Source organism: Gigantopelta aegis, chromosome 2, assembly GCF_016097555.1.
Source record: "Gigantopelta aegis isolate Gae_Host chromosome 2, Gae_host_genome, whole genome shotgun sequence".
Taxonomy (NCBI): Eukaryota; Metazoa; Mollusca; class Gastropoda; order Neomphalida; family Peltospiridae; genus Gigantopelta; species Gigantopelta aegis.
In genome coordinates this window covers 13,482,775-13,497,005 of record NC_054700.1, presented here as the reverse complement: position 1 = coordinate 13,497,005, position 14,231 = coordinate 13,482,775, and the positions used below count along the sequence as shown (strand labels likewise).

General features: G+C 39.3%; 1 protein-coding gene across 1 annotated transcript in view; it reads left to right on the top strand.

Moving 5' to 3' along the window:
• The first annotated feature begins 108 nt into the window (after window positions 1–108).
• The window catches only part of LOC121387330 (mitochondrial import inner membrane translocase subunit TIM44-like), a 30,707-nt gene continuing 16,584 nt past the window's right edge, over window positions 109–14,231 (top strand). Inside the window, exons 1-4 of the mRNA XM_041518365.1 lie at window positions 109–249; window positions 6,614–6,721; window positions 8,127–8,216; window positions 8,878–8,955. Of these exons, the coding sequence (XP_041374299.1) occupies window positions 193–249; window positions 6,614–6,721; window positions 8,127–8,216; window positions 8,878–8,955 (333 nt within the window). The 5' untranslated portion in view covers window positions 109–192. The remainder of the gene's footprint in view (window positions 250–6,613; window positions 6,722–8,126; window positions 8,217–8,877; window positions 8,956–14,231) is intronic.

The following is a 14,231-nucleotide window of genomic DNA, read 5'->3' as shown; positions in this document are numbered from 1 at the left end:
CTTCCGGTATGATAAACGTCAGTTCTAGAGTAAAGAAATAAACGAAATGTAATGTTACAATAATAAAAATGGAACCACATAAATAAATAAATGCATATAAATTCTAATTTTTAGTCAAGACACTGAAAATATAATTATTATTATTTAACTTGTACCGGAAGTGCGCACCGCAGCGATTGCATCAAGGGCAACATGGCCTCCATGTGTCGGTCGTTTGGAAGATTGTATCGACAAACAGGACACAATCAGGTAAATAATCTACATAAACGACCAGGTAAAGAACTGCAGTGCAGAATAAATTCACTTTCATACATTTAATAAATGGTAAATATTCCAATACACAAGAGATAACGAAAGATGCCTGAGTGAAATCGGGGACCAGACAACTCTGCCCAGACATCTCGGCCACGGGGCCGAGTTGTCCGAGACAACTCGGCCCAGTTATTAGACTGATAGACGGGGCATGCTGTGACACATTATATGCGTGTTAAGTATGATAGTTGGCCATGTCGTAGTGTCGAAGTATTGTACTATAGTAATAATAATGCATTATACTGATAGATACAGGTGATACGCCAGTTCCGGATCACTTCCGGATCACCTGTAGTTACCGATCAGTCTGTCGGTATATTCAATTTTTAGTCGTTTCTGTGTAAATTTCATTAAACAAATATTCTAACAAACAAATAATACATGTTTCTTGAAATTGTACGTAAAATAACTGTAACAGTATATAGTCTTGTTTTTATTTTGGACGGCGATACATAGCCACTAATAAAACTTTACATGAGCAGACGACATGAAAAAAAGAAGACGTTTACAAAGAGAGATGAAGTTTTTGATGTTTTTCTTTTTATATCCTTTGAACTTTTATAGTACGAGTAGGGGAAACATATATAGATTGTGCATGACTAGTTTTATGAAAAGTGATGCTGCAAACGACTTACTGTAACTCCTCAAAGGGGACACACTTGATACGCCAGTTGCGGATCACTCACAAAACGGAAGTATTTACGTTGTAACTGCCGCTAGATGGGGCGATGAACGCAGGGTTTATCTCAAGACTCAAAAACGTTGAACACTGTGGAATTTTTTTCTCCCACTTTTCCCCCCTTCCTTTATAACAGTAATAGTAGCCCTAGACTGTTCGTCCCATGGCCAGTCATCCTCTACAAAATATTATATTAATCGTTGTAGTTCCACCTATTTTTCTTGTATTATTTTTGTTTTCTACAGGTAATGACAATATGTATATAATGTAAAGACACGTATTTTATAAACTGAAACTACGATTTTAAGTGTTTGTCCACTTGTCTCTCACGTTATATTTGTAAGCCTACATGTAATTAGCCATTCGTACGAATACCAGCCGCAGTCATTCACAAATATGGCTAATATAAATAAAATGTAGTTTTTTAAAATTCCATTTTCGTTTAATTCGGGCAAAAATCAGTCTGCCCTGGCCCCTACAAAAATACGAGCCCGTATGACCTGTTAGATCGCTAAAATCGCTGCACACGTGTCTTTGTATTTGCCCCATAAGACTATTCAGTAATGTTGCCCCCCCCCCCCCCAGTGTGAGAGCCGTCCACCCATATTGCTTGCTTGATTGATTGACTGAAAAAAAAAGAAAACAAGTTTACTGTACAAAGAAAAGAATCGGCACAAGTTTGACATGAGGACCTTTATAAAACCATGCCACCGCCATTGGTCTTGTTTCGCATGTGCCATTGCACGTGCTTTTCGCATACTCGACTACGGCAGAGAGGGGTAAGGGGTCCTCTATTTGGTTTTGTCAACGAAGTGAAAATCTCTTATTCGGCTTAATTATAATTCGCATTTAAACAGTCTGTACCACTATAGGGTGGATTATTTTTTTCAGTGGAATTTTTGTTTTACACAATCGCATTCTGATGCAGGAGAGTCAGTCGGCCACTGATCTGTGTATTCACACGGTCAATCTGAGCTAGCCCTAGCCTTTAGACCGTCGTTGAAAATAATTCTGGAGTAGATCCAGGAATTATTTTGCGGGGGGTGGGAGACTAACCAGAAAAGGGCAAATGGAACAACACGTCAAAAATAATAATTAATAATCCACTTTTGTGACTGTTTTGTGTGTGTCACTATATTAATATTTATCATTATTAACAAGGGGTGTAACCGTCCTGCTTCAAAATTATTTGCTTAATTGTAATATTTAAACAGGGGCGGATTATATCCGGCTAAAAAAACAACAACACCCCCACCACGTAGATAACCTGTAAAATTTATAATTTCGGACCCCCCTCCCCTCCACGCACCTAAAGCATAATCCTCCCCTGTATTATGATAAATACTAAACAGTCCCAAAGTTGATATTTTGCTATGTCATTTCTTTCTATTTTCAAGCCTTTGTTCCTTTCACAAAGAAAATGTGACTTTTAAAAGTCATCAATATAATAATAATAATTATAATAATTATTATAATAATAATAATAATTATTATTATTATTATTATTATTATTATTATTATTATTATCATTATTATTGATATATACGATAATAAATGAAAACAATTATTTATTATTAGTAATAATAATAATATTAATTATTATTATTATATACTAGAATGCCAGAAATCAAATATAATTCAACTTGTTGAAAGTACACAACGAAAATAATAAGGATCGCGCACCTTTACTTTTGACACACGTCCCGTGTATCTGACGTCATGGGACACCATCGTTGATTTTCAATCGATTTTAGAAATTGCTAATTAGGGGCGTAATCAGGAGGATGGGAACCCTATGGAGTTGCAAATGATCATAAAATATGTCCGGCAGGATCCACGAACGTGCTGAAAGTGCTAACATGTTGGAAATAGTGTTTTTGAAGGCGTAAGCCTCTATTTTTCGAAAGTGATCCGGAACTGGACAAAGTGATCTGCAACTGGCGCAAGTACGCCAGCTCGAACAACACTGTTTTTGGTGCCAAATGTTTACCTAAATTTACATTTTATATCACTGTTTTATTTATATGGTTGATTATCTTTATTACCAAGAATTTCTTTTAAAGTCATACGCGCGCATGTTGACAGAATTCACAATTTTGTTTGAAGTGATCCGGAACTGGCGCATCACCTGTACCACTAACTATATGGTCACCATTAAGAATGACAATTGTGTATGTCGTAGGTGCATATCGTAGTGTCGGATGGGTTTCTAGAAGTATTGTACTATAGAAATGACTCATGATTCAAGATAAAAAATATACAAATGACAATATGATTTTGTTTTTAAGACACTATTTGGTTTACTCGAAAATCTAAACATTACTTTAAGCACACTTCAAACTGGAAAATAGTGCGTGCGTATTAATTTCGCGACATAAGGTTGGAAGCATAAGTCGGCATTTTGTTAGAAAGTGATAAGTCCAATAATTCGGACGGTTATATACATTATTTGCTGAAAATGTCATCATGCTCACCAATTGGAATTACTTCTTAAAAGCAGGAAGTCAGGAGGCTATATCTGCGAGTGTTGTTACAACGATAAATAACTTGTGCATGTTTTTTCTGGGATCATCTCCAATGTTTAGGTCACCGACTGTAGAACACAAACAAATTATTCGAACAGCGGAAACTATCTTCAAAGATAAATGGATCAGCAATTTAACAAAAAACACATTCTTTTATTTCTGTGAGAATACTTTAATTTAAAAAACAACACTTGTTCAACAATAGACAAGATTGTCAATGTGCCGAGTTTTTTCTGGACTCCGGGCCGAGCTGTCTCGACGTGGGCCGAGTTGTCCTCCGGGCCGAGTTGTCTGGCATTTGTGAAATCCCTCCCCCAACTCCATTCTTCCTACCCTCGGATTAGTACTCTTGTCATGTCTGTCATTCGAGAGGTTACCAGACGTTTCTCCCCCAAGGCAGTTCACCCCCAGTAATTTCGGCCCCAGGTCTGTTCGCCCCCAAATAGGATGTCAGTTCGCCCCCACATGCATAAACAGTTTGCCCCCACAAACTGTGACAAAGGTACCAGTTCGTCCCCATAAATATACCATTGTGTCGATGTGAAAGTGTGGTCTGGACCCATCTGTGTGTGCTGAGCTTCCTCTAGTGCAACCCTACCCTATTTTTAGGCGATTTCACACACTACCGTGTGCATTTTTATATGCGCTATTTGGCAGTCATCAAACTTTGATGCAAGTATGATTTACATTTTTAGATCACGCAGAATTTTACTTTCGTAAGAATCCGGAATAAACAGATTTATTATGAATGTCATCAATGCTTAACTCTCAGTCAGATGTGACATGTCGCAGGTTCTTCAAATCTGAATGGTAAATAACCTTTTTCAGGTGTATTCAAAGAGCACCTATCGTATCGAAACCGAAACCTATGGTCGGTCCCACGATACGGAGGTGGTACACATCCTGGTAATTTGAATCTACTAATAGTAATATACTGCTGGCACCGGTTCTTTTTGCGGACAAATACAAAAACTACAACATCAGCAGTCACCAAAAACTCTAAAGAAACAATACAATAATTGCTTAAAAGTTACAAATAATTGGGAGTTGGGGGCGAACTGACTAAAAGTTTGGGGCGAACTGACAAATAGTTGGGGGCGAACAGGCAAACAGTTGGGGGTGAACAGGTCAAACTGGGGGCGAAACGTCATGGATTCGTTCGAGACAGAGGTAACTTTATAGTGAAAACACCGAATGGCTGCTTACCACACAGTAGGCTCTGATTTCCGCGACACTGTTAATACTACAATATAGGGGTGGGACGTAGCCCTGTTATAAAGCGCTCCATTGGTGTGCGGTCAGTTTGGGATCAGTCCCATTGGGCTATTTCTCGTTCCAGCTGGTGCACCACAGCTGGTATATCAAAGGACATGGTATAAGCTATCCTGTCTGTGGTTTGATGCATATACAAGCCATAGGATTTCAAATTTCAGGGGAAACACTTTTTGGGTTCCGTGCCCTGAGATCATGGGAACCCATCGGAAGCTGTTTTTAGGTTCCATGAAAACTAGTTATGGGAACCCATTTCTTATACCATAATGCAATGGATTGTCAAAATGCTATGCAGGTTGGGTAATATGTTCGAATCTTGCCAACTGACTTATTTTAAATGACAACAAATAAAGGTTCCAATCCAGCCAACTGACTGTTGTTTTACATCAAATAAAGGTTCCAATCCAGCCAACTGGCTGTTGTTTTACATCAAATAAAGGTTTCAATCCAGCCAACTGACTGTACGCGGATACAATGTAGGCTCATACCTATTATTACCTACGTCATCGAAATGGGAATGGACTCGTGTGTGGGAGTGGATGCATTTGCACGTGTACAATAGGAAGAAGAATGTCGAAAATCACAACTTTTTTTTATATCGTACTAAATGAATGACCCCTTAAAAATATTTTTGGGGCAATTTCATAAGCATCTCATTTGTAATGGTCACTGCAAACTCTACATCTAACAGATATCAGATCGTTATCGACTGCATCGACTTCGACTTCAAAATCGCCACTAAATGGCCATTTTAAAAAAGTTTTCAAAGAAACGGATTCAGACTTTTTCTTCTTTGGAGCAGATGCCATGATGTCAATATTACAATTTTTAGTCTGGTTTGATTTGAGCGCGGTGTCGAACTCGGATTCGGGTTTACTTGAACACTGAGAAGTATGGAGAACACTAATATCAGAATCGGGTGTCGTGATTGTGTTGAAAACTATCTCCAGTAGTTTTATATGAGAAACATTATTATTTGTATAATATATATATATATATATATATATATATATATACATACATGTATATATATATATATATATATATACATACATATATATATATAGATAAATGTTTTAAAAAAAAAAATCGACAAAATAATCATGGGAAACGAAATTTCGGTTCCGTGGTTTTGCCGACACACTACCGGTAACAATCATTACCGTGAAATCCGATGCCTACATAAAAAGAACCCTTGCTACTAATGGAAAAATGTAGCAGGTTTCCTCTCATCTAACAGCTGATGATGAATAAATCAATGTGCTCTAGTGTTGTTGTTAAAGAAAAAAAAAAATTGGAGATTTTTTTTAATACTACAATAATCCTATGTTTGGACCTTTTAGGTCCTTTACATTGATCATTTTCGAGTACTCTGATAACAAATATTTCACATAGTAACCACTAATACACACACTTCAGGAAGATACCTGTCGGCAACTACGTACTTAATTGGAAAATTGAAAGGGGGTGCTGATGCAACTCCTGCAATTGCCTTTGGCAATGCCGTGAAGTTTTTATTTCTCCACAGCACTTTTTGGCCATGGAGGTTTTTTTTTCAGTGGCATGTTTTTAATTGCAGGGGTTGCTGTTGGGGTTTTTCCTGAAGTGTATGTATTAGTGGCATATCTTTTTTCTGAAACAAAACCTGAATTTCATATTCTTAAACAGTTTGTTGTATTTAAAAATATATATCAAACACCACAAATTTAAAGAAAGGGTCATTGTGGCATATATATAATATACATATACATAAATATTATCTTGCTGGATATCCCCGATTATACAGTTATATTATTCTTATTATTATTTTTAATTTGTTTTGTAGATTTTTGCAGTTTCTTCAATACAGAAGATTACAGGATGTCAGTGTCATCCAGCAGTTATCTCCCCTTACCAGCACAACAATGGTCAATTGGATTTCAGGATTACTCAGGTACCTCTATATTAAGAGAATAGCAGAGCAGACGTTTTGGAGCTATCCTTCGGTCAGCTATGTCAAGTCATCCAAGTAGCTCCATTTTCAGTTTTGATGAACCATTCTAAATTACGCTTAAAACTTACCTTCAAGAAATTACGCAACATTTTCTATTTGACTTTAATCCTACGGGACATTTGCAAATTCAATAGCACCAAAACCAACCCTCGTCCTGGTTGGGCTGCTTGTGCTCCCATGCACATGCCTGTATGGATGACACCCTATCCCACCCACCCCAAACCTTTTCCTGTCCTGGACTGAGTAGCTGACGAAAGTCGACACCTGCACCCATGATAGGTTTGTTCTGAATGCACTTTATAATCTCTGACCTGACCTGCAAAGGTTTTGGATAGAGAACAACTTTACAATTAATTTATCGAGAACAGTGTTTTCTTAAAAACATTTATTGGGGATATATGCCATTTATTGAGCTGGCATCACTTGGTTTATTCCTTGCAGTAGGTGAAATTATGATTTTAATATAGTATCATACTGACTGACATAATAACCATGTCACATTAAAAATGTGAAATGGCCTGAACATACCTGTATGTTTTTTTAATTGGATAACGCTAAAGTATTGATGAAAAATGTTTTATGGTGTAAAAGTATTACATTCACACCTGCTCACCTGGTCATCACTAGAAAGCAGTCATCTGTGTTATTATCCCAAATTATGTGATATCCTAACTCAAGTGTTTTTGTTGGGGGTTTTGGGTTTTTTTTCTTTATGGACGGCGCTCGCTTGATGAACGGTTGGACTAAGATCGATCTCTGTTGGTGGCCCATTAGGCTATTTCTCATCTCAGCCAGCGTGCCACAACTGGTGTGTGTGTGTGTATATATATATATATATATCAAAGGCTGTAGTATGTGCTATCCTGTCTGTGGGATGGTGCATATAAAAGATCCCTTGCTACTACTGGAAAAATGTAGGATTTGTTCCTCTCTAAGACAATACATTAAAATTACCACATGTTTGACATGAAATCAACATGGTGTCATTAAACAAAACAAATTTTAATCAATTTTTTTTCTGCCTTTACGAAGTAAAAAGTTGATATTTAGGTATTGCTTTTCCCAGTGCCGGATTTATAAGAGGGCAAAAGGGACAATTTTCCTGGGACCCCCTGTCAGAAGGGCCCCCCCATCCTAAGGATATTTTTTTTTATATACCCAGATGAACTTAAAAGAAATAACAGACAATACTTATAATTAAATTTGAATCATACTTGCTAATAATAACACTAAAACTTCATACTTTATTTTGAATTATTTTTTATCCATAATCTATGTCTGGACCAATGGGATGATACTGTGGTGTAATGAACGTAACGGACATTTAATTATTTTTTCTTGTCAGAACCGATACATGTCAGATGGTCGGAAGAGTTTCATCCAAACACTGACGGATAACCTCAAGCACGAACTGGCCAAGAATAAAGAGATGAAGGTTTGTATTTTACACGTTTCACAAAGTGCAATCAAACATTACTTCACCAAAAGTTGTAAACACCACTCCTGTTTTTAAAGGTACACCAGATAAATAGACATTAATATACAGCAAAGAATAAGTTCTAGAAACTAGGCAGCTAAAATATAGCTGATAGCCAGTAATAATGGAGATGTTGTCTATGAAGTATGAATACTTAAATCTCCCTGTCGGTGGACCCATTGGGCTATTTCTTGTTCCAGCCAGTGCACCACCACTTGTATATTAAAGGCTGTGGTATGTGCATATAAAAGATCCCTTAAGAAAAATGTAGCAGGTTTCCTCTGATGACTACATGTCAGAATTAACAAATGTTTGACATCCAATAGCCTATGAGTAATTAATCAATGTGCTCCAGTGGTGTCGTTAAACAAAAAAAAAACCTTTAACTTTCATACCAACGTCCACTTTTGGGTTTTTTTTGTCAATTATTTCAATTTGGCTTGATATACCTAAAAAGGAAATATGCTTTGAAAATAAATTTAAAAGTGTTCTATTTTCTTGTCCAATTTGTTTTTTGTTTTTGTCAATTGAATGTGGAATAATGTGAGGTGTTTGCGGTCATAATATTACATGATTCATTATGGATTTTAATATATTTTTATTTGTATTTCGTCTATAGGAGAGCTTGAATAAATTTAAAGAAGAAACAAAGAAGTTAGAACAGACAGAAGCTATACAGAAAGCAAGACAAAAGTTTGTAAGTAAAATGAATTAAAGTGTTTTTAAAAATATTTTAAATTTATTTTTAATTAATCCAGTTGAAACAATTCTGAAGTCTTACAATTTTTTTTAGAAAAAGTAACCAGTTATAGTAACTGTAATATGCGACAGTGACTGTCTCTTACAAACTGAGACGATGGCTGTCTCTTACAGCTGCGACAGTGACTGTCTCTTACAAACTGAGACAATGGCTGTCTCTTACACTGAGACAGTGACTGTCTCTTACAAACTGAGACAATGGCTGTCTCTTACAGGCAGACAATGAATGTCACTCTTGTCTCTTACAAACTGAGACGATGGCTGTCTCTTACAGCTGCGACAGTGACTGTCTCTTTGTCTCTTACAAACTGAGACAATGACTGTCTCTTACAGGCAGACAATGACTGTCTCTTACAAACTGAGACAGTGACTGTCTCTTACAAACTGAGACAATGACTGTCTCTTACAAACTCTTGTCTCTTACAAACTGAGACAATGACTGTCTCTTACAGGCGACAATGACTGTCTCTTACAAACTGCGACAGTGACTGTCTCTTACAAACTGAGACAATGGCTGTCTCTTACAAACTGAGACAGGCTGTCTCTTACAAACTGAGACAGTGACTGTCTCTTACAAACTGAGACAATGGCTGTCTCTTACAAACTGAGACAGTGACTGTCTCTTACAAACTGAGACAATGGCTGTCTCTTACAAACTGAGACAGTGACTGTCTCTTACAAACTGAGACAATGGCTGTCTCTTACAGCTGCGACAGTGACTGTCTCTTACAAACTGAGACAATGGCTGTCTCTTACAGACTGAGTCTCTTACAAACTGAGACAATGGCTGTCTCTTACAAACTGAGACAGTGGCTGTCTCTTACAAACTGAGACAGTGGCTGTCTCTTACAAACTGAGACAATGGCTGTCTCTTACAAACTGAGACAGTGACTGTCTCTTACAAACTGAGACAATGGCTGTCTCTTACAAACTGCGACAGTGACTGTCTCTTACAAACTGAGACAATGGCTGTCTCTTACAAACTGAGACAATGGCTGTCTCTTACAAACTGACTGTCTCTCTTACAAACTGAGACAATGGCTGTCTCTTACAGTGACTGAGACAGTGGCTGTCTCTTACAAACTGAGACAATGGCTGTCTCTTACAAACTGAGACAGTGACTGTCTCTTACAAACTGAGACAGTGGCTGTCTCTTACAAACTGAGACAGTGGCTGTCTCTTACAAACTGAGACACAAACTGAGACAGTGACTGTCTCTTACAAACTGAGACAATGGCTGTCTCTTACAAACTGTGTCTCTTACAAACTGAGACAATGGCTGTCTCTTACAAACTGAGACAGTGACTGTCTCTTACAAACTGAGACAATGGCTGTCTCTTACAGCTGCGACAGTGACTGTCTCTTACAAACTGAGACAATGGCTGTCTCTTACAGCTGCGACAGTGACTGTCTCTTACAAACTGAGACAATGGCTGTCTCTTACAAACTGAGACAGTGACTGTCTCTTACAAACTGAGACAATGGCTGTCTCTTACAAACTGAGACAGTGACTGTCTCTTACAAACTGAGACAATGGCTGTCTCTTACAGCTGCGACAGTGACTGTCTCTTACAAACTGAGACAATGGCTGTCTCTTACAGCTGCGACAGTGACTGTCTCTTACAAACTGAGACAATGGCTGTCTCTTACAAACTGAGACAGTGACTGTCTCTTACAAACTGAGACAATGGCTGTCTCTTACAGCTGTGACTGTCTCTTACAAACTGAGACAATGGCTGTCTCTTACAAACTGAGACAGTGACTGTCTCTTACAAACTGAGACAATGGCTGTCTCTTACAAACTGAGACAAACTGATGGCTGTCTCTTACAGCTGTCTCTTACAGCTGCGACAGTGACTGTCTCTTACAAACTGACAGTGACAGCTGTGACTGTCTCTTACAAACTGAGACAATGGCTGTCTCTTACAAACTGCGACAGTGACTGTCTCTTACAAACTGAGACAGTGACTGTCTCTTACAAACTGAGACAATGGCTGTCTCTTACAGCTGCGACAGTGACTGTCTCTTACAAACTGAGACAATGGCTGTCTCTTACAAACTGAGACAGTGACTGTCTCTTACAAACTGAGACAATGGCTGTCTCTTACAAACTGAGACAGTGACTGTCTCTTACAAACTGAGACAGTGACTGTCTCTTACAAACTGAGACAGTGTCTCTTACAAACTGTGACTCTCTACAAACTGAGACAATGGCTGTCTCTTACAAACTGAGACAGTGACAAACTGTGACTGTCTCTTACAAACTGAGACGAGACAATGGCTGTCTCTTACAGCTGCGACAGTGACTGTCTCTTACAAACTGAGACAATGGCTGTCTCTTACAGCTGCGACAGTGACTGTCTCTTACAAACTGAGACAATGGCTGTCTCTTACAAACTGCGACAGTGACTGTCTCTTACAAACTGAGACAGGCTGTCTCTTACAAACTGACAGTGGCTGTCTCTTACAAACTGAGACAATGGCTCTTACAAACTGAGACAATGGCTGTCTCTTACAGCTGCGACAGTGACTGTCTCTTACAAACTGAGACAATGGCTGTCTCTTACAAACTGAGACAATGGCTGTCTCTTACAGCTGCGACAGTGACTGTCTCTTACAAACTGAGACAATGGCTGTCTCTTACAGCTGCGACAGTGACTGTCTCTTACAAACTGAGACAATGGCTGTCTCTTACAAACTGAGACAGTGACTGTCTCTTACAAACTGAGACAATGGCTGTCTCTTACAGCTGCGACAGTGGCTGTCTCTTACAAACTGAGACAGTGACTGTCTCTTACAAACTGAGACAGTGACTGTCTCTTACAAACTGAGACAATGGCTGTCTCTTACAGCTGCGACAGTGACTGTCTCTTACAAACTGAGACAATGGCTGTCTCTTACAGCTGCGACAGTGACTGTCTCTTACAAACTGAGACAATGGCTGTCTCTTACAGCTGCGACAGTGACTGTCTCTTACAAACTGAGACAATGGCTGTCTCTTACAAACTGAGACAGTGACTGTCTCTTACAAACTGAGACAGTGACTGTCTCTTACAAACTGAGACAATGGCTGTCTCTTACAGCTGCGACAGTGACTGTCTCTTACAAACTGAGACAATGGCTGTCTCTTACAAACTGAGACAGTGACTGTCTCTTACAAACTGAGACAATGGCTGTCTCTTACAGCTGCGACAGTGACTGTCTCTTACAAACTGAGACAATGGCTGTCTCTTACAGCTGCGACAGTGACTGTCTCTTACAAACTGAGACAATGGCTGTCTCTTACAAACTGAGACAGTGACTGTCTCTTACAAACTGAGACGATGGCTGTCTCTTACAGCTGCGACAGTGACTCTCTTACAAACTGAGACAATGGCTGTCTCTTACAGCTGACGACAAACTGAGACAATGACTGTCTCTTACAAACTGAGACAGTGGCTGTCTCTTACAGCTGAGACAGGCTGTCTCTTACTGTCTCTTACAAACTGAGACAATGGCTGTCTCTTACAGAGACTGAGACAGTGACTGTCTCTTACAAACTGAGACAATGGCTGTCTCTTACAACAGTGACTGACAAACTGAGACAATGTGTCTCTTACAACTGTCTCTTACAAACTGAGACAATGGCTGTCTCTTACAGCTGCGACAGTGACTGTCTCTTACAAACTGAGACAATGGCTGTCTCTTACAGCTGCGACAGTGACTGTCTCTTACAAACTGAGACAATGGCTGTCTCTTACAAACTGAGACAGTGACTGTCTCTTACAAACTGAGACAATGGCTGTCTCTTACAGCTGCGACAGTGACTGTCTCTTACAAACTGAGACAATGGCTGTCTCTTACAAACTGAGACAGTGGCTGTCTCTTACAAACTGAGACAGTGACTGTCTCTTACAAACTGAGACAGTGACTGTCTCTTACAAACTGAGACAGTGACTGTCTCTTACAAACTGAGACAATGGCTGTCTCTTACAGCTGCGACAGTGACTGTCTCTTACAAACTGAGACGATGGCTGTCTCTTACAGCTGCGACAGTGACTGTCTCTTACAAACTGAGACAGTGACTGTCTCTTACAAACTGAGACAATGGCTGTCTCTTACAGCTGCGACAGTGACTGTCTCTTACAAACTGAGACAATGGCTGTCTCTTACAAACTGAGACAGTGACTGTCTCTTACAAACTGAGACAATGGCTGTCTCTTACAAACTGTGACTCTTTACAAACTGAGACAATGGCTGTCTCTTACAAACTGCAGTGACAAACTGACAGTGACTGTGTCTCTTACAAACTGAGACAGTGACTGTCTCTTACAAACTGAGACAGGCTGTCTCTTACAGCTGTGACTGTCTCTTACAAACTGAGACAATGGCTGTCTCTTACAGCTGTCTCTTACAAACTGAGACAATGGCTGTCTCTTACAGCTGCGACAGTGACTGTCTCTTACAAACTGAGACAATGGCTGTCTCTTACAACACTGAGACAGTGTCTCTTACAGTGCGACAGTGACTGTCTCTTACAAACTGAGACAATGGCTGTCTCTTACAGCTGCGACAGTGACTGTCTCTTACAAACTGAGACAATGGCTGTCTCTTACAGCTGCGACAGTGACTGTCTCTTACAAACTGACAATGGCTGTCTCTTACTGTCTCTTACAAACTGAGACAATGGCTGTCTCTTACAGCTGACTGACAGTGACTGTCTCTTACAAACTGGCTGTCTCTTACAAACTGAGACAGTGACTGTCTCTTACAAACTGAGACAGTGGCTGTCTCTTACAAACTGAGACAGTGACTGTCTCTTACAAACTGAGACAATGGCTGTCTCTTACAACAGTGACTGTCTCTTAGACAATGGCTGTCTCTTACAAACTGTGACTGTCTCTTACAAACTGAGACAATGGCTGTCTCTTACAAACTGAGACAGTGACTGACTGTCTCTTACAAACTGAGACAATGGTCTGTCTCTTACAAACTGAGACAGTGACTGTCTCTTACAAACTGAGACAGTGACTGTCTCTTACAAACTGAGACAGTGGCTGTCTCTTACAAACTGAGACAGTGACTGTCTCTTACAAACTGAGACAGTGACTGCTCTCTCTTACAGCTGCGACAGTGACTGTCTCTTACAAACTGAGACAATGGCTGTCTCTTACAAACTGAGACAGTGACTGTCTCTTACAAACTGAGACAGTGTCTCTTACAGCTGCGACTGTC